General features: G+C 45.7%; 1 protein-coding gene across 1 annotated transcript in view; it reads left to right on the forward strand.

The window, feature by feature from the left end:
* Positions 1–18,920, forward strand: part of LOC148215994 (uncharacterized) — a 50,441-nt gene that overhangs the window by 13,093 nt on the left and 18,428 nt on the right. The window contains exons 9-16 of the mRNA XM_088141572.1: positions 116–151; positions 4,355–4,411; positions 6,056–6,127; positions 6,613–6,684; positions 7,656–7,691; positions 14,048–14,128; positions 15,142–15,195; positions 16,612–16,665. Of these exons, the coding sequence (XP_087997698.1) occupies positions 116–151; positions 4,355–4,411; positions 6,056–6,127; positions 6,613–6,684; positions 7,656–7,691; positions 14,048–14,128; positions 15,142–15,195; positions 16,612–16,665 (462 nt within the window). The remainder of the gene's footprint in view (positions 1–115; positions 152–4,354; positions 4,412–6,055; positions 6,128–6,612; positions 6,685–7,655; positions 7,692–14,047; positions 14,129–15,141; positions 15,196–16,611; positions 16,666–18,920) is intronic.

The raw sequence follows: 18,920 nt of genomic DNA on the forward strand, positions 1-18,920 counted from the left end.
GTTTGCACGGGTTAAAATGCTTGCTGGCCATCGGTACGGGAGGGGGCATGAGAAAAATGTCTGCGCTACCAAATCGACATCCATCAACACGTGATTCCTTCTTTTTCATGTTTAGGGTGACGCTGGCTTTCCCGGACCCAAAGGAGAGAAAGTAAGGGATATTCAAGGTGGGGGTGGGTGGGCAGGGAAGGACTAGATCGCACCAAGAGCTGTGATGGTGAAGGTGTTGGTGAAGATGACCCAGGGTGGCCCAGGTTCAGGTCTCCCCCAGCCCTGGAAGCCCATTTGCTGGCTTTCAGCCAATCCCTCTCTCTCAAGCCAGCCTACCTCACAAGGTTATTGTGGGAGAACTGGGGTGCTGTGTATACTTCCTTGAATGCCTAAAGCAGGGTTTCTCAACCTCGGCCACTTTAAGATGGATGGACTTCAACTCAGATGGCTGGCTGGGGAATTCTGGGAGTTGAAGTCCATCCATCTTAAAGTGGCCGAGGTTGAGAAACACCGGCCTAAAGATCTGATGCAACACAACACAACACAACACAACACAATGTAATGCAATCGAGTGCCGTGCCATTCCATTCTATATAATACAGCAGAAGACACTGATGGAGAATCAGGGTTTATTCTTAAAATGACAGGCGCTGGGGAGCCAAGACAGGAAAGGAGAACCCTCCCGCTGTGGTCCTTGCGACCTTCTGGTCTTCCTCCGCTTGAGCTGAGATAGACGTTTGCCATCCTTCGCCCTTGAAAGCTATCCTTAGATCCAACTCTCTCTCTCTGATGTTCATCCCAACTGGGAAATAGCCTTACCTGGAAGAAAGAAAATGAAAAAGAGGTGAAAATTAGGGTTCAGACCCAGCATGGCAACCCCCCGGGCACCTCCCATCTTTAAAGGAGCACTGAAATCATATTTTAAACCTGGTTTCCCCGATTATACATCTTTTAGAAACTGCATGCACGCCCCCAGATGAATCATTTTCAGCACTTATGCTAAGATGTGTCCGGAAAAATATTTTAAATGGGCAAGAAACATTTTTAACCTGGTCAACATTCAGCAGAAAGTATCGCGCTCCAGAGCAACGAGGTTGGAAAGAAGAAGGGAGAAGGGGTGGAGGAGGAGGAGGAGGAGGAGCAGAAGAGGAAGAGGAAGAGGAAGAAGAGGCAGAGCAGAAGGAGCAGGAGCAGAGGAGGAGGAGGAGAGGAAGAGGAGGAGGAGGAAGAAGAAGAAAAGAAAAGAGGAAGAGGAAGAGGAAGAGGAAGAGGAAGAGGAAGTGGAAGAAGAGGCGGAGCAGGAGGAGAGGAAGAGGAGGAGGAGAGGAAGAGGAGGAGGAGGAAGAAGAGGAAGAGGAAGAGGAAGAGGAAGAAGAGGCGGAGCAGAAGGAGCAGGAGCAGAGGAGGAGGAGGAGAGGAAGAAGAGGCAGAGGAGGAGGAGAAGAGGAAAAAAAAAGAAAAGGAGGAACAGGAACAGGAACAGGAACAGGAAGAAGAGGCGGAGCAGGAGGAGCAGGAGGAGAGGAGGAGGAGGAGAGGAAGAGGAGGAGGAGGAAGAAGAAGAAGAGGAAGAAGAGGCGGAGCAGGAGAGGAGGAGGAGGAGGAGGAGGAGGAGGAGGAGAAGAAGAAGAAGAAGAAGAAGAAGAAGAAGAAGAAGAAGAAGAAGAAGAAGAAGAAGAAGAAGAAGAAGAAGAAGAAGAAGAAGAAGAGTTAGCAATAGCTGCTGAGGATGATTTTGCTCTAATGATCTCTCCCATGAATGTTTAAGGCATCTTTTTGTTCCTAATGTTTTATTCACCCTTCCTTGGGAGAGAGCATTATCCATTCCTTGACGATGGCGGGGGCGAGAAAAAGGTTATTTCTCCAGGCACAGAAGTTAAGCAGTCGTCTGCTGCCCGCTCAGCCCCTCCTTGAAAACTCCCTTGCCTCCAGAGGCAAAGTGGCCACCCACTTTTAGCCATGATTCAGCTAGCGCAACAGCGGCGGCTGCTTTCTCAAATCTCAGATTCAGTCAAGCCAATTTCAGCTGGGCGGGCGAGCGGGCGGCTTGACTGATACTAAATGAACGAAAGCACCGGGGCTGATTCGCTCTGCATTTTTTGATGGGGTCATTATGACTCTGCAAACTCTAGATTTTTTTTTTAAAAAAAAAAATCTTTTTGCCTCCTCCCGTTCAAATAGCTTCATATGGAAGGGTTTAAATCAGAAGCAGGTAACCAGCATCTCAAGACTGCACGGCCAAAATGGGGGGTCAAAATGACCACTGTTTAGTGGAGCAATTCTGAATCATTTTTCCAGAGGAAAACCTCCTGTGCCCTAATAAGTAATTTCTCCCCCACCCCACTGGATCAAAACATTTTGTTCTCTCACACACACACACACACACTGAGATCACTGGGTTGCTTCCTGCAAACCCACTAAAAAATTGGGTGCCTGAATTGTGGCCCCAACTCTAAAGTTGCCCACTTCTATTTAAATCAGGGTATTTTATAATCTTGCTGGTTTAATGTTTGTTATGATTTAATCGGACATTATAGATATCTTGACATTTCATGCTTAACCTGGTTATTAGATTTAACTAAGGTTGGCTGTTTATGAAAAGTGAAGTAGGTTGGACCTGATTAATACTTGGATGGGAGACCACTAGGAAATGCTAGTAAAAAATCTATTGGAAAACAATACAGGTAGTCCTTGACTTACAATGGCAACTGGGACCAGAATTTCCATCACTAAGCAATGCAGTTGTAAAGTGTGACTGCATCGCTTAGTGATGGCAATTCCTGCAGTCCCGGTTGCTGTTGTTAACCGAATCCCACAGTCGTTAGGCAAGGCAACTTCCTGCTGGGTTCCCACAACCAAAGTCAGTGGGGAAGCTGGCAGGAAGTTGCAAGTCCCAGACGGCTTGCAAGCAGGCTGGCAGGCAGGTAAGTGGCTGCTGCCAGGTGGGGAAGGGAGTGAGGGGGTGCACAAGGGAGGGTTGGGGAGGATGTGTGAAGATGTGAGGGGGTGCACAAGTGGCAGACATGGTGCGAGTGCAGAGGGACTGGGGGAGGGTGCACGGGTGGGGGAGACTTATCCCAGCGACTTGCGACCTTCCCTGCCAACTTCCCCATTGACTTTCTGGGGAAGCTGGCAGGGAAGGTTGCAAATGGCGATCACATGACCATGGGGCACTGCAACTGGTTGTAAGTGTGGACCGGTTGTCAAGTGCCCAGATTAGAATTGTGTGACCACAGGGGTGCTGAGATGGCCAGAACTCTGAGGACCGGTTGTAACTACCATTCACTCAGTATCATCGTAACTTCAAACGGTCGCTGAACAAATGGTCATAGGTCGAGGACTACCTATATGGATATGTCCATGAAATTATCAGATCAAGCCATGCAAGAAGCCAAACACACTTTAACCAAGCTTCGTGATGCCACTGGGTTTGGAACTGACCGGGCTAAGCACGTTGTGTCAAAGCCGCCAAAACAACAAGGTCTGACATTTATGTGCTGAACCAAAGGATAAGAGAGTATATGAAATGTGCCTTGTTTATTTTGTCCTGTGCAATTCAGGCAGGGAACTTGGTTGTGTCATGTAAGATTAAAAGCTCACCTGGCCGTCATCATGGAGTGTAGAAATGGTGGCTGAATTCCAAAGCTAATTGGAAGTCGGCTGTCCAAACCCCGGTACGACGAGCAGCCATCACAGACCTGCATGTGCGAGACGGATATTCATCTCCTGTTCATGGTGATTGTAAATGAAATATGGTACAGGGAGTCTCCAGGTTAAGAATGCCCGGGGGTTACAGATGACCCATAGTTAAGAACGGAGCCTATTGTAGCAAAATGAGAGTTAAATCCACAATGATTTGAGTTAAATACACAGTGGTCATTACGCAATGCTACTTAGACAGTATTATACAATAATACCGTTCCAGTTTATGTACAAATTCAACTTATGGACAGACCTTGGGAATGGAACTCGTTCTTAAACACTGAATGGCGTGGTCCTGGTATATCTAACTTATAAAATCCTACTCAAATGTATGGGATGTTGAATTGAGCGCATGCCCCCTGCCCCACCAGACCAAAAGGGGTAAAGCTTTTCCATGCAGTCACATCCATTCCATTTTCCTCTAATTTAAGTGTCCCGGAATCATCCAAACCGGGCAGAAAAGCTTTCTCTTCTCCAGCTTGTTACCCATTCAGCAGCCCCTTGTGTCACAGCGATGGGCATTTGGGTTCAAGGGGAAAAGAAAACCCCTGACCGGCCCTTCCTGCCCAAAGGTTGCCTTGCAGTCTGAATGCAGCTTCAGGTCGGCCTCTCTATGAACGCCCAGCGCAAAATATATTTCTCTTGTATGTTTGAATCCCAGGGAGACTCAGTAACCATCTTTGGACCTCAAGGCTATAAAGGCAGCAAAGGCGATCCGGTGAGTTGTGTTGACTTTCTCCATAGCTGGTTGAGATGGGGGGCTTTGGGGGGCTCTTGTCCTCCTGTTCCTTTCCTGGTCAGGAACAACTCATATGGAAGTCCAACACATCTGGAAGGCACCAGAGCACGTGGCCCGAGTTCTTTGCATCCTTTCAGGCCTTTGAGTACATTAATACACTAATATTTTGACCTTCATGCTGCAGTGGAATTTCTTAATTAATTTTACTTCAGTTCCTATGCTTCTCCAGTACATGCTTCAGCTAGGGGCATCTTCTGGGGGGGGAGAGAGTCAAAAAAGTCAATAAGTTGCTGTAACCAGATGAACAAAGCCCCACCCCTTTTACTGGCATGTTGGTTGTAGCCACCATCTTGATTTTTTTGACCTCCTTCCCCCAGAATGCCTCTGTCCAGACAGGGCTGCTTTTACTGCTATGCCCAGGTGAAAAAATAGAATCAACCTCCGATCAGTTCCTTCTATAGCCAAAGCACCACATTCCGAAACGAAAATTAGCAGTCTGTGCATTGCAAATGGTGAGAGCATCTGTTTTCTTACAGTCAATTGACCAGAAAGTAGAGAAAAAACACTTTATAAACATCTAGCACGTGATGGGCGTAGGGCTGCGTAAGTCCTCTATTCTGTTACAGGCCAACAATAAAGTATATAAAATAAATTACAGCCTAAAATCTATGTTGCATTCGATTTGCCTCACTCCTATTCCCACTAATCACACTTGATCTTTTGTGGCTGAAAGTTGAAGGAGATCCTTTGTAGACCGGAGGCAGATCAAAGGAGCTAACCGAATTTGCCCACTCACTCTGTAAGAAACCTCCGCTCACTTAATTAATATTCCGGTGCTTTCTGAATGAAAAGGTGATGGGCGCAACCGTGGGATAAAAGCCATGCCCTTTTTAACACGTCACTTAATCTGTGACACATAAAAAGGGGTGGGGCTTTGATCTCATGGTTGTGGCCACCATCTTGACCTTTTTGACTCCTCTGTGGACATCCCTGGAATTGATGGTGATGGTGATGGTGATGGTGATGGTGATGGTGATGGTGATGGTGATGGAGGAGGAAGAAGAAGAAGAAGAAGAAGAAGAAGAAGAAGAAGAAGAAGAAGAAGAAGAAGAAGAAGAAGAAGAAGAAGAAGAAGTAGTCTTATCCTCCCTCTCTGTTTCCCTCCATCTCTTCCCTTTTTCTTGAAATTTTCCTTTTACAGAGAAACACAAACAACTATCATTTTTGGGTTTTCCCTTTCTTCAAAGCTGACCTAGAGGTTTGGAATGAGTGTGGTTCATTTCATCTTCACCTGTGGAGAACATGCACAGTCCACGTTAGAAGAAACGCAGGATGCTGCTCTTCTTGTTTCTCCAGAATGCCTTCTTCCTCCAGAAAGTTTCTGGGTAGAAATAACACCATCCTGGTGAAAGTGCCAATATATGGCAAAGTCAGGCTTTAGCTTCTTCAGGAGATGCCTACAAGGAGCAGCCAACAGGACAGAAGACTTCAAAGGCAGAAACAATTCTCTCCTCAATCGTTGCTTAACTCTTAATTATGGTTAATCCAAACTAGGACAAGTAAATCTTATGTTCTTCTTTCCATCCTTCCAAAAGTAAAGAAACACTGTACATTTTTATTTAGGGGGAACGAGGATTTCCAGGTTTTGATGGAGACAAGGGCGAAAAAGGGGAAGATGGTCCTTTTGGAGAAAAGGTACATTTACAGACCTTTAAATTTGGGGGGGGGATTATGTGAGCCTCTGGCCAAGTGAAAAGTTGTGATTTAAATTTATTGAGGGCCATGGTGGCAGCACGCTCTTCCCACTCTGTCTTATTGCAAATCACGATAGGTTCACACAATACTGTGCTCTAACCTGCAAACCTTAATTCACATTTTGGGTTAGCACAGGAGTCTTACATATTTGGGGCCAGTGGCATGCTCACTCATTGCTACTATAGTGGGGGAACCTGGCTTTATAAACCATGGCTTGCAGCTTAGCAGGATGGGTGAATGGATCCAATTGTGGCTTAGTCAACAAACCAGGCTTAAATCAATGTGTGAATCAGGTCATTTGGTTTTGATTTTCATGTTGTGGGCTGACGGTCTGAGGAAAGGAAATTCCCATCAGATTATAACATTTCATTCAGTCATCAAAGAATGGGAGAGAAATGATCTTTTCTTTTTTTTTTTCCCACCAGGGAGTGAAAGGAGATGCGGGGGCCAAAGGAATCATGGGTTTGTTTGGCAGACGAGGACCCGTGGGGCAGAAGGTCAGTAAAATAACTCCGGTATCTGCATTAAACACAACTGACAACGGTCCATTTTCATATCAACATATTTTCTCCAGAAATGCTGCTTGGCTTGAGAAGGGCAACCCTGACAGTTAATTATAAAAGACTGAAAATAAGAATGTTCTCTTGAAGTACAAGACCTTCTCCAGGGTCCAAAATGGCTGCGGGGTGGCAATCTATGGACACAATAAGGGTGGAGAAGTACAGGTGTTTTGCCACCCTTACCACCACAAGTAGGCCTTAATAGTGGCTCTTGCCCATGTTTGGTCAAGTTTGTTCCTTGTTGTCCTCCAGCGGCGCTCAAGATGTCTCTTCTCTCGTTTCACCTCTCTCAGATCCTTCATGAACCACAGGGAGTGGTGGGATCCATAAGAGGAAACTTTCTTTCTTCCCCTTTTGGATGTTCTGAGATGCAGGTTCTCCATAACTTAAAACCAGCCACCAAGTTGCCATGAAAGTAAACAAAGGCCTGCTATCAGCCTTGTGTGCCTATATTCACACAATCTCCTTGAACATGTGGAGGAAAGAACCAACAGATACATTTGCTAAAATATCTGAGGAGAATATCCTAGGACAGTGTTGTCCAAACTTGGCCACTTTAAGATGAGTGGACTTCAACTCCCAGAATTCCCCAGCCAGCCATTTAAGATTCCACTCATCTTAAAGTGGCCAAGTTTGGACAACACTGTCCTAGGAGAACCTAGGAGAACGTTCAAACCTCCGTTTCCTGTTGGGTGGAACCGACAGCAGTAACTTTGGGGCATCCTGCAAGGTTTCCTAACTCCTACAGGTTGCCCCAATGTATCTTTAAAAATGAAGATTTGGGTACGAAATGGAGGGTTTAAAAAATAAGAAGCATCACCCGGTGGATCGGTTATATCAATGCAAGCAAGTTTGTGATCCTCTTTTCAGCATTTAAAATTGTTGCTGTAATTTTGCTTCCTGGACAGGGTGAACTTGGAGAACCTGGCCTGGTTGGATTTGCTGTAAGTTGGAAGTCATTTTATTTATTCATTTATTTATTCATTCATTCAATTTGTTGGATTTGCTGTACATTGGAAGTCATTTATTCATTCGTTGGTTCATTCATTCATTCTTGTTCAATTTGTTGGGTTTCTGTAAGTTGGAAGTCATCTTATTTATTCGTTCATTCATTCATTCATTCATTCATTCAGTTGCATTTGCTGTAAGTTGGAAGTCATCTTATTTATTTATTTATTTATTTATTCATTCATTCATTCATTCATTCATTCATTCAATTTGTATGGCCACCCATCTCAACAAGTGACTCTGGGCAGCGAACACAATCGATCACCTTTTGATTTCTGGCAGGCTGAATGAATGGCCTGTGTAGCTCTAAATATCACTCTGAATTCACCATCCTGTCTTTAGTTGCTGGACTGAGAGTTGAGCAAGTCACACAGTCACAGGGTTGGACTTCTAGTCTAACGTCTTCCCAGCAAAGAGCACCATTCAGCTCCCATAGAAAAGTTCAATCTCCTGTTGAGGAAGGTCTTGCTTTTTAATTAATTTAAGAGCAGTTAAAGGAACTGGGTATGTTTAGCTTAAAGAAAAGAAGGTGAAGGGGAGACATGATTGCAGTCTTCTGATATCTGAAGGGATGTCCCAGGGAAGAGGGAGCAGATTTATTCTCTAGAGCACCTGATGGTAAGACGAGAACCAGTGGGTGGAAGCTCTGCAGGGAGAGATCCAAACTTGAACTAAGGAGGAATTTTCTGACTGTGAGAGCTTTTAAGCAAGGAACTCCTGCAGGTGTGGGTGCTCCATCACTGGTGGTCTTCAGGAAAAGACTGGACAGCCATTTACCTGGGAGGGTCTGAGAATTTCTCCTCTGAGCACAGGGTTGGGCTGAAGGACCTCTGAGATGGCCTCCAACCCAATGATTCTGTGATTCTATGAATCCTTTCCACTGATACAGTTCAGACATGCCAAAACCTTCAGTCTGGGGGTTAACCTAATATAACGTCCACAGAATAGGCAGTAACCCAAACTAATCAAGTATGCAAATGGGTTGGCCTGATTTAAAGAGCCAATGGTTGGGTTCCGAATGCAAGTTGACTCATAAATTACCCAACCTTTTAGCCTAATCCGGGCTGTTCCGTGAACCCAGCCAGACACACAATGGTCTTCCCAGCTTGCGTTCTTTATTCTGGCAATAATCCAGAGGGACAGAGTTAGGGCTGGAGGGAAGATTGACTCATCAAGTTCAGTTTCTCAAGCCTGAAAACTTTGCACAGTTTTGAGGGGATCGTGTCTCCAAGACCGCTGCTCTAAACAGTGCAGCAGAGATCACACCCACGCATGCACACACATGCACGCACACACCCCAATATTAGAAAGTGGTTATCTGCAGGAATTTGTTGCCCTGTAATCCCACCTCACTAGCTTTTTCTTGGCTAATCCGATCCAAATGTTTAAAGTTTTGCTGGTTCTGACCATTTATCACAAGTGTTCGGTAGGATAGCCTCTCATTTAAATCTCAACTATATTCTGGATTCACCTTTTTTCTTAAACCTTGGGGGCTTTTATGCCAGGGTTCAAGTTTACTAAAGCTTGTGTTTCCCCATCAATAGTCCTAGAACCATTTTTTTGCTTCACTTATCATTTCGCATTTGCTGTTTCCAGCACTTGATCAATAATTCCCTTTTTTTAAATGACCCTTATTGAGGCTTTCCATACCATGCTTCTATTTGCTTTGGGAGGACTTGAAAGGCAAATAAACGTTACCAGCTGTTTGTCTGACTCAGGCCTGGGGCTTGTTTGTGGAGCAAGAAGGAGGCTGCAGACCTTCTCCTGCAAAATATCTTCTTTGAGGCATTCATTTTCTGCCCTAAAGACTCCCTTAAGTCAACTCCTGGGGGCACCACAGGATCATCTGTGTTATGTTCTTGGGGGTAATGCAGAAGCAGCTTAACCCTTAGCCTTTTTCTGGATGTTCCAAATTCCCAATCTAGATGATCGCCTTGTGGTCTCCCATCCAAGAACTAACCAGGTCCAGTCTTGCTTAGTTGCCAAGTTGCTGCTAATCTGGTGAAATCCATTTCTGGGGATTACATCTATATTTTTCTTGGAGCAATATAGAAGGGCCTTCTTTTGAAATGTTTTTTCAACTTCCCAATCTAACCAGCAACAGGTGGTCTCCCATCCAATGTCTACCTGATCCAACTCAGCCTAGCTTTTTCCAGATCAGCCCAGGTGTTCTAGGTCTTGCAACCTGTTGCAACTCTGTTCCATCTTTTTTCTGGGCTACCGTTGGGGTGTTGGTGTGGTGCAGGATGTCGTGGCTGTGATTTTTTAATAACGGAGCCTTGTTTCTGACCATCGTGGACTGCGTTTTTTAAAAGATCTGCAGCAGGTGGGGAAGGCCATATTGTTTCTGCAAATATGTCGTTTGGTGTTCTCCATTTCTCATCTTTCTGAACCATCAAGTTCTCTTTGTCAAAGTTTGCATTTTAAGTTTGGAAGCGTTCAGGGGAGGGTTTCTCCAAACAAATCCACCTGAAGTTTGCCCGAAGTGCACGGGGCTTGCAAAGGGTAGATGATTATTTTTGTAGGTTATTTTCATGAAGATGCGGATTTGGGGGCAGGCTCTTCTCTGTTAGACCTTTCATTAGCATAATGTGACCACACGGCAGACTTCAGAAAACTCAGAATTCTGAGCAGATGCAAAGACTCCACGTTCATGCTGGCTTGGAAGTGGGCAAGATCAGACAGTGAGTTAAAGCTTTCGAGGAAGGGGAATCAGTCTAGAAATCAGGACAAAGTTTTCTTTTAGCTATCAGCCGGTGGAACAGGCTGCCACATGAAATGGTGTATTCCCTTTCGCCGGTGGTCTTCCCACAGGGGCTGGATTCTCTAGTGGGCAGTTGGACTAGATGATCTCTGGTGTCCCTTCGAAATCTATGATCCTATAAATAAAAATAAATAAGGCAGGAGAAAACCTGCAGCACTCCACTGGAAACATGCTTTGTGTTTTAGCATCTGTGATGCTTCAGTGTAGTTTGTTTTTTAAAGGGTGCACTGTGGATTTCTTAAATTGTGGTAAATCAATATGTGGGTGATGGATGGTACAGAAAAAGGGTAATCCCACTCTCGCTTCATAAATCCTCAAGGTACCTCCTGCCCTGCAGATTTTTTATCTCATTTTTTTCTCCCCTTTCTGTACAAATACACCTCTGGGAAGGGATTATTTCTTGGAAAGGATATTAAGACAAGTGTAGTAAAATCGAAAAAGTTTTATTTGAGAGGAAAGGGCAGAAATCTATTGGGGGAAAGAAAAGTTTAGGGGCGTGAAAGCTCTTCCTATTAAAATCTGGCCGCTTCACAGGAAGAGGGTCAGAAAAGTCAAAATGGCACCCACAGCCATGCAAACAAAACCCCATGGCAATGCAGGTGAAAAGGGGCGGGGCTTTGGTTGCCTGGTTGCAGCTGCCCTCTTGACTTTTTTGACCCCCTGCCTGTGGACACCCCAGGACAGCTACCACAGTTTGCAGGTGTTTTTCTGCTGGGAAATGCCACGCCCTGCCTCCGGCCGCTTGGCCCGGATCAGAAGCCGGAACGTTGTTTTCTCCAACTTCTCCATGCAATGCAAGCTTCACTTAAAAAAAAAACCACTTGCTACTTATCTTGCACACACACACGAAAATGAATAAAATAGAAGGCAGTAAATATATCTTTCTCGCCCAACAAATAGCTGAAAATTGATGTGAGCTATTACGGGCTGTTGATTCATCGCGTAATCTGCCTCGGAGAGCATCCACGCGTTCCCTGCCTCGTTCGCTCGCGGCAGAGCCCTTCCCAGTCATTACCTTTGAAACAGATGCAGGACCAGATGGACGTAATAGAACTTTTAATGCCAGAGGAAGGAAATCGAGTAGGTAAAAGGCCACGTGTCTCTCACAATCCTGCCTTTCATCGGTTATCAGGGTTTCTCCCTCCCTCAGTTTCACTCTTCTTCTTCTTCCTGCTCTCTCGTTCCAAACCATTCCTCTTGATACTCACTTCTGCAGGGTTCTGATCAGGTCACTCTGCAGATAGAAACTCTCTCTCTCTCTCTCTCATCTATCTATCTATCTATCTATCTATCTATCTATCTATCTATCTATCTATCTCATCTATTTCTATCTATCTCTCTATCTCTTTATCTCTCTATCATCTATCTATCTATCTGTCATCTACATCTATCTATTGCTATCAACTATTTCTATCTATCGCTATCATCTATTTCTATCTATCATCTATTTCTATCTATCTATCAACTATATCTATCTATTTCTATCTATCGCCATCATCTATTTGTATCTATCATCTATTTCTATCTATCTCTCTTTATCTCTCTATCATCTATCTTTCTATCTGTCTTCTATATCTATCTATTGCTATCAACTATTTCTATCTATCTATCATCTATTTCTATCTATCATTATTTCTCTATCATCTATCATCTATATCTATTTCTATCTATCTCTATCATTATTTCTCTATCATCTATCATCTATATCTATTTCTATCTATCTATCTATCTATCTATCTATCTCTATCATTATTTCTCTATCATCTATCTATCATCTATATCTATTTCTATCTATCTTTCTATCTATCTCTATCATTATTTGTCTATCATCTATCTATCATCTATATCTATTTCTATCTATCTATCTATCTATCTATCTATCTATCTATCTATCTCTATCTATTTATTTATCATCTCTCTCTCTCTCTCTCATCTATTTCTCTCTCTCCCTCCCTCCCTCCCTCCCTCTGAAATCACAAGGGATGAACACTGGATCTCCCCCCGGGCGGGCCCAACCATTTGTTTGCGAAGGAGGCAAAGTGGCACCGGCAAATTAGAGAACGTTCAGCCAGCTGGGCAGCTTCTGAGTAGCCTGGATGCACCCAATGTGCCAAAGAGGTGGCCAGCACTGAAACAGAATCAGTCTGCCCGTCCGGTCGGTTTCTGTACAGAGAATTTACCCCTTCATTTTGGGTAGCAAAATAACCTGGAGCTGATCCTAGCTTCCCTCTGGTCACACAGTGGCGGCCTTGTGCCTGTGGATGAGGTGGACATCTCACGCTTCTAAAATTGTGTAGCAATGCTAACTGTACACACACACGCACACGCACACACACACAGGGTATTTCTGTCCGTGTCTGAGCGCCTCTCCATTCATTCTTTTGCTGCATTTAATTATAAGAAAGATGCAAAAAGCTCTGCCATCAGTTCCACGGACAGCAAATTTATTTGGCTGTCTTTAGCGGGTTTCTTTTAGCTTTCCACTCCCCACAAAAATCCCCCCGCCAAGTATTCATGCCCACACACACAGAGTATCTGAAACGAAGATACGCCATGGAGAATTTGCAGTCGTTCTTTTATAAGGGGACGTCGCCCTTGGAGAATCTCCAGGAAGAACCATCCTGGAACATCCAACTTGCCACAGGCCGGGCAAGTTGCATATGTTAAAATGTTCTTCGTTTTTTTCAAATATGTAGGCCATCCTTCCAAACCAGGCTTCTAAAAAATGGTCATAGAATCAGAGGGTTAGGAGGGACCTTAGACGTCTTCTAATCCAACCCCCTGCCCAAGTCCTTGGACAATTTAGAAGAGGGTTAAATAAAGTAAAGGAGGTTTATTTTATTTATTTGTTTGTCTGTTCGTTTCTTTGGTGGATTTCCCCCCCGCCCATCTCCCCCACAATAGGGGACTCTGGGCGACTTACAAAAAACATTAAAACTATAAATATATCTAAAACACATAATACATCCAGAATTTAAAAGTTGCAGGCAAAGCTGCAGTTGTTCAGCGAAGGTAAATAGTTACGAAGTTTTAATGGCAGAGAAAAATGCTAATTGCATTCTGCTTCCCTAGCAGAGGCAGCCTGGTGAACCTGGGTTTTCTTGATGAGCATCTTCTGGGTCCTCCAAACCACATTTTGGAGACCGCATCCAAGTGATGCTCAGCCCTTCTAATTTCCATGGCTCTCCCTTCTACAATATTCTTGAGATATTGACCCCAAGAGGAATCTCGATATTGGCTACTAAAAGAATGCTTATTCTTGATAGGATGGGCACCGACGGGCGCCCTTCCCAATTCTGCTGGCAAATGATGAGAACTGAAATCCAGAGTTAGTGGGGACAAGGTGAGATCCAAATGCAGGGATGCTCAAGAGGTGAAAGAGGGTTAGGAGAATGGAAGGCAACGAGCATATTGTCGAGTCTATTGATCCACGGGACCAACGAATCCTTTTTATTCCTATTTTGGTTTCAAAGCCCTGTATGCTTTTCCAGACCTGGAGTCTGAATAAATCAAATTGTTTCGTTACAGGGAACCGCAGGCCTGGATGGGAAGAACGGGGCGAAAGGAGAAAAAGGCGATCGAGGCGCGCAGGGGCAAAAAGGGGAGCCGGTGAGGATTTTTTGGACAGATTTCCTCTTTGCTTGTAATTGATCTTTGGGTGTTTTCCGTACGTTCCTCGCTGGCTACGTGAAGCTCAGGGAAATGAGAAGGGGATTTATCTCCCCTTCGGAGAAAAGCAGCAAGGGGATGGGTCACTAAGCGTGGGCTTAAATCGAAAACCCACAGAACCTGAACGAAAAGACGTCCATCCGAAGCACACTGGACATCTTGCTTGGGAAAATTACTCCATCAGCGTTGGCCTCGTCCACAGCAAAGTAGGACAAGCTATGGCCACACCGATCCCACGAGGGCTTCACTGCACAAGGCCCTCCTTTACATGCCACTCAGTGACGTCTTGTAGATGCTCAGACGCCGCAAAAGCCCCTCTCGTTCCTGGCTTGCTGGCAAAAAACAGGCCAGCCGACCCAGCTGGATTGTTTTCTGCTGGTGATTCCCTGCCGTTGCTGGCCTGTTTTTTGTGGGCAAGGAATCGCTGAAGTGCTACATTGATATGTTTTTAGTTCTGCCACTCTCTACTTGGATGTTTTTGTTAAATTGTCTGAGAATCAAGTCACGTCTATTGGCTTCACTGTATACTGTAGATCAGTGTTTCTCAGCCCTGGCGACTTGAAGATGTGCAGACTTCAACTCCCAGAATTCCCCAGCCAGCCATGCTGGCTGGGGAATTCTGGGAGTTGAAGTCCGCACATCTTCAAGTCATAGCTTCTCACTTTCATGTCCTCACTTGCCCATAGCCCACTGTGCTGAGGTGACCCACCTTCTTGGCCCAACCCAGCTGTTAACCCTCCCCTGGCTCTGATATTCCATTCCCACGTTGTTTTATAAGCAAGCAATGTATTCCAGTGCTTGCAAACTAGCTTGGATGTTCTTGGCCCAATTTTAGCACTCGAGCAAAGCTTAGTATCTCATCAAGCACAAATGTAAAAGTTTTTTCCGGGGGGCGGGGACCTGTATGTATGTCCACTTGGGCCCAGTGGACTGTATTTGCTCTCTCCTTTCAGGGAGAAAAAGGAGCTCCTGGAATGTTTGGGGACGTTGGGCGGAAAGGTTCAAAGGTACTGTGTTAGGAAAAATATATAAAATACAGAAATGTTGGGGTGCTGCTTGTCTGATTCTTCCTTTGCATGCAACAGTGGGGACATTTATCCCTCAACCTTTTTTTCTTTGAATTATTTAACCAGTTCTTCCTCTTTCCATCATTTGGATCTACGGGTAGTCCTCACTTAATGACTGTTTGTTTAATGACCATTTGAAGTTATGATGGTGCTAAAAAAGTACTTATGACCAGTGCCCAAAGTTATGACCATCACAGTGCCCCCACAGTCACATGATCATGATCTGGGTGCTTGGCAACCAGTTCACACTTATGACAGTTGCAGGATCTCGGGATCCTGTGATTGCCATTTGTGACCTTTCCAGCCGGTTTCTTCCAAACAAAATGAATGGGGAACCACATGATTCACTTAACAACTGCATGATTCGCTTAACAACCACTGCAAAAAAGGTCATAAAATCGGGTCTGGTCACATGATTATTCACTTAACGACTGCATCACTTAGTAACCTAAATTCTGGTCCCAATAGCAGTCATTAAGTGAGGATTACCTGTTACTCTTGACTGGTTTGCTCCAACAGCCAGGTTTGTCCATTCAGAGAAAGAGCAGTGGGCTTTTTTTGAGGGGGGGTGCTTTTTCAAATGCTTGGGTGGGTCAGCAGCTCAACAGTGGCTGCTCATTCTTTCTCTTCTGGGGACCCCCCCCTTTATGGCTAACCCCCCACTTCCTTCTCTTGCAACCAATCAACAGACTCTTGCATAATGGGGCAGCAATCCTTTCCAAAAATCTGAAACTGCTTGCTTACAGAAAGTTTTTCAAGGTAGGGTAGAGCCCACACAAAATCAGGCAGACACCCACTTACGGTGCCAAACCAGAAGTTTGTCCAACCCAATTCCCAAGGTAGGATGTGGGGGAGGTTGGTTTTTTTTAAAAAAACAAAGCAAAACAGCCAAGGGGAATAAAAGTGAGGGGGGCTGAATTCACCCCTTTGTCTGTTTTCTGTCCCCCTCTTTACCCACTTCATCATTTGCTGTTTCTCCCACTTTGCTTTGGGCCAGGATTAGAAGAAAAAAGTCATGTAAGAAAAGGAAAGGTAGCAAGGAAGGGGACGGGCAGTCTGGGTTTACCCGACAGGCAGGAACAAACTGGGCCCAGGGCTGCCCACGTCCCTCAGGCTGCCAGCTGTCCACCCCGACTCCTCAAATCCTGCTTTCCCAGTCCATTTTCTCAAGCTTTCCGCAGGCCTCTCCAGCCGGCTTAAGTGGCCCGTGCGATTCAAAGTGGGGTCTCCCAGCTCTCGGGGGCTGGTTCATTTTGAATTCTAGCCGGCCCCTCTTCTCATGGTGCTCAGGCCCAGAACGAAGGCTTGGGGTCGGCTGCCACAGCACCCTTTCACTCCGGCCGTCTTTGTCCTCAGGGTTTACGTGGGTTGCCAGGAAAGACGGGCTCTGCGGGGCCAGATGGCGTCAAGGTAAGCCTCCTCTTCCTCCTCTGCTGTTCTTAAGCCAGGGACAGCGTTTCTTCAAACGGATGGCTCCTCTGAACTTTTCCATCCTGTCCCTGCTTCAAAAAGGAGGAGCCGAACCCTGCCGTTTGCAGAAAGTCACTGGCCGAAGCGACTCTCTGTTTCGGTGCATTTTTCTAAATCCACCCACAAATGTCCCTCTCGGTCTCCGTTTTCTGCTTCCTGCCTCTTCGGCCCAAAATGTCTTTCCCTGTCCTCTGTCCTCTCGCCCAGGCCTTGTAAGATGTGAATTCTCGTCCTCCAGGTCCAGCTTGGTAACTGCTGATGACATGTTTTCTTTTCAAGCCAATATAAGGTGGGCTCCAACCGCTTCAAGACCTTGGAAGACAAGCCAGCCGCGGAGCGCAAGCGCCTGGATAAGCTTCCTGATTTCATTGAAAGGACAAAAACCGTGTTGCGCTACAGCAACACAATCTCCCATTTCATATGCGCATGCAACATCACAACCCATGCATAAAACAGCAGGGTTTGTGCGGCCACGGCGTGGTGCAGCTTTTTCTCATTCTGCCTCCCCCACTCCCCCCACCCCATAGATGCCATTGCCATAATGCCTCATTTTGGACTGTGCCAATCAAGAAACCAGAATCTGTAAAGATCTGGAACATCCCAGTCAACTGTGGCTGTATTTACCAGAAGTAAAATGTGTTTAAATGGATGGAGAAATGTTGAGAGGTTCAGGAGTTAGTTGAAAGGTAGTGGGGCCTAGGTGGTCTGTTGTGGGAAGGGAACATTTGTCGAAAGAAGTGAAGAGGGCTGTGTCTAAGAGAGGGCTTGTGCACACTTTGCTGCAGGGAAGTCGGAGATGATCGTTTCAGAAGGGGTGGGGATTCAGAAGTGTGGGTGACGATGCAACCAGCAGTGTTGAGTCAAGAATGAGTGGGTGCTGAGCAAACGTGGATTGAATACTAAAGTGAGGGCCTGGTATGAAAGAAGCACGTTGAAGTCGTTGGGTCATCAAGAGAAGTGTTTCTCAACCTTGGCCACTTGAAGACGTGTGGACTTCAACTCCCAGAATTCCCCAGCCAGCATGGCTGGCTGGGGAATTCTGGGAGTTGAAGTCCACACGTCTTCAAGTGGCCAGGATTGAGAAACACTGATCAAGAACATGAATATGAACTGGCTCTCAAAACAAACCTAGGAAGGAAGAGTGGATGGGTCAAGAGGAAGGGGAAGACGGAGAAAGTTGGGGTTGGAAGTGTTGGCGAGGTCTGCAAAAAGAGAGAGAGGGGAAGTTGAAGAGCAAAAGGCAATGGATGGATGTGGTGCAAGGAAGGAGGATTTGCAAAGACGGAAAGGTATGGAGAGGTGCAGTGAATGGTGTGAGGGTAAACTAGAGTTAAACATATTTCCCTTCCTTTTATATCTCCTGTCTCTAGGGGCCTTCCTTCCTTCCTTCCTTCCTTCCTTCCTTCCTTCCTTCCTTCCTTCCTTCCTTCCTTCCTTCCTTCCTTCCATCCACTATGACCTCTATCCATTTGTTATAGCATCTTCCTTCCTGCCTTCCTTCCTCCCATCTCCTTCCTTCCTGCCTGCCTGCCTGCCTGCCTGCCTGCCTGCCTGCCTGCCTGGCTTCCTTCCTCATCCTCTTTTTCTGGGCTTTGCATAATGTTGCTTACCCGAAAAGGGAATAGGATTATGGGTATTTATCCTTACAGCGTGGCATTTCCCAGGTTCTCCCACAGCTGTGGAATCCCAGGGAAAAATGCAGCTGTGGCCAGGCAATGCAGGCCAGACAGGAGCTACCCCCATGACCCCACATGCTCCAGAGCGCCCTTCCTCCTTCAGGTCCAAAGACCTGCTAATCTTTACCTCTTTCTTTGCCCCCATCTCTGTCCTCGTCCTGCCAATGGCCGAGTTCACACATTGCCCTAAATCATGCTGCCTTCAAACCCAGCTTGTTCCACAAGCAAAATTGCCCGATTTGCGCTACGCACTGAGTCCCAAAGAATAGTGGACCAACCAGAGTGACAGGACTCCTACATCTGACAGAGGCGCTGGAAAATAAGCCACCTTACAGCTCCAGGCCATGTGTGAACTCAGTTGACGCTTCCTCAAAGACGTGCCTTCCCAGCGGTCAGTCAAATCCGGCGATTTCCAGATTTGCCCTCCAAAGTGTCTCCCAAATGCTGGTGCATGGCCCGTGTTTTCATGGAAAGTATGTTGTGAGGCTTAACTAAGTTCTCTGTATCCCCTTCGGTGTA

Source organism: Python bivittatus, unplaced genomic scaffold, assembly GCF_059951505.1.
Source record: "Python bivittatus isolate LINGU-HERP-01145 unplaced genomic scaffold, Pbiv_v1 ctg000330_np1212, whole genome shotgun sequence".
NCBI lineage: Eukaryota > Metazoa > Chordata > Lepidosauria > Squamata > Pythonidae > Python > Python bivittatus.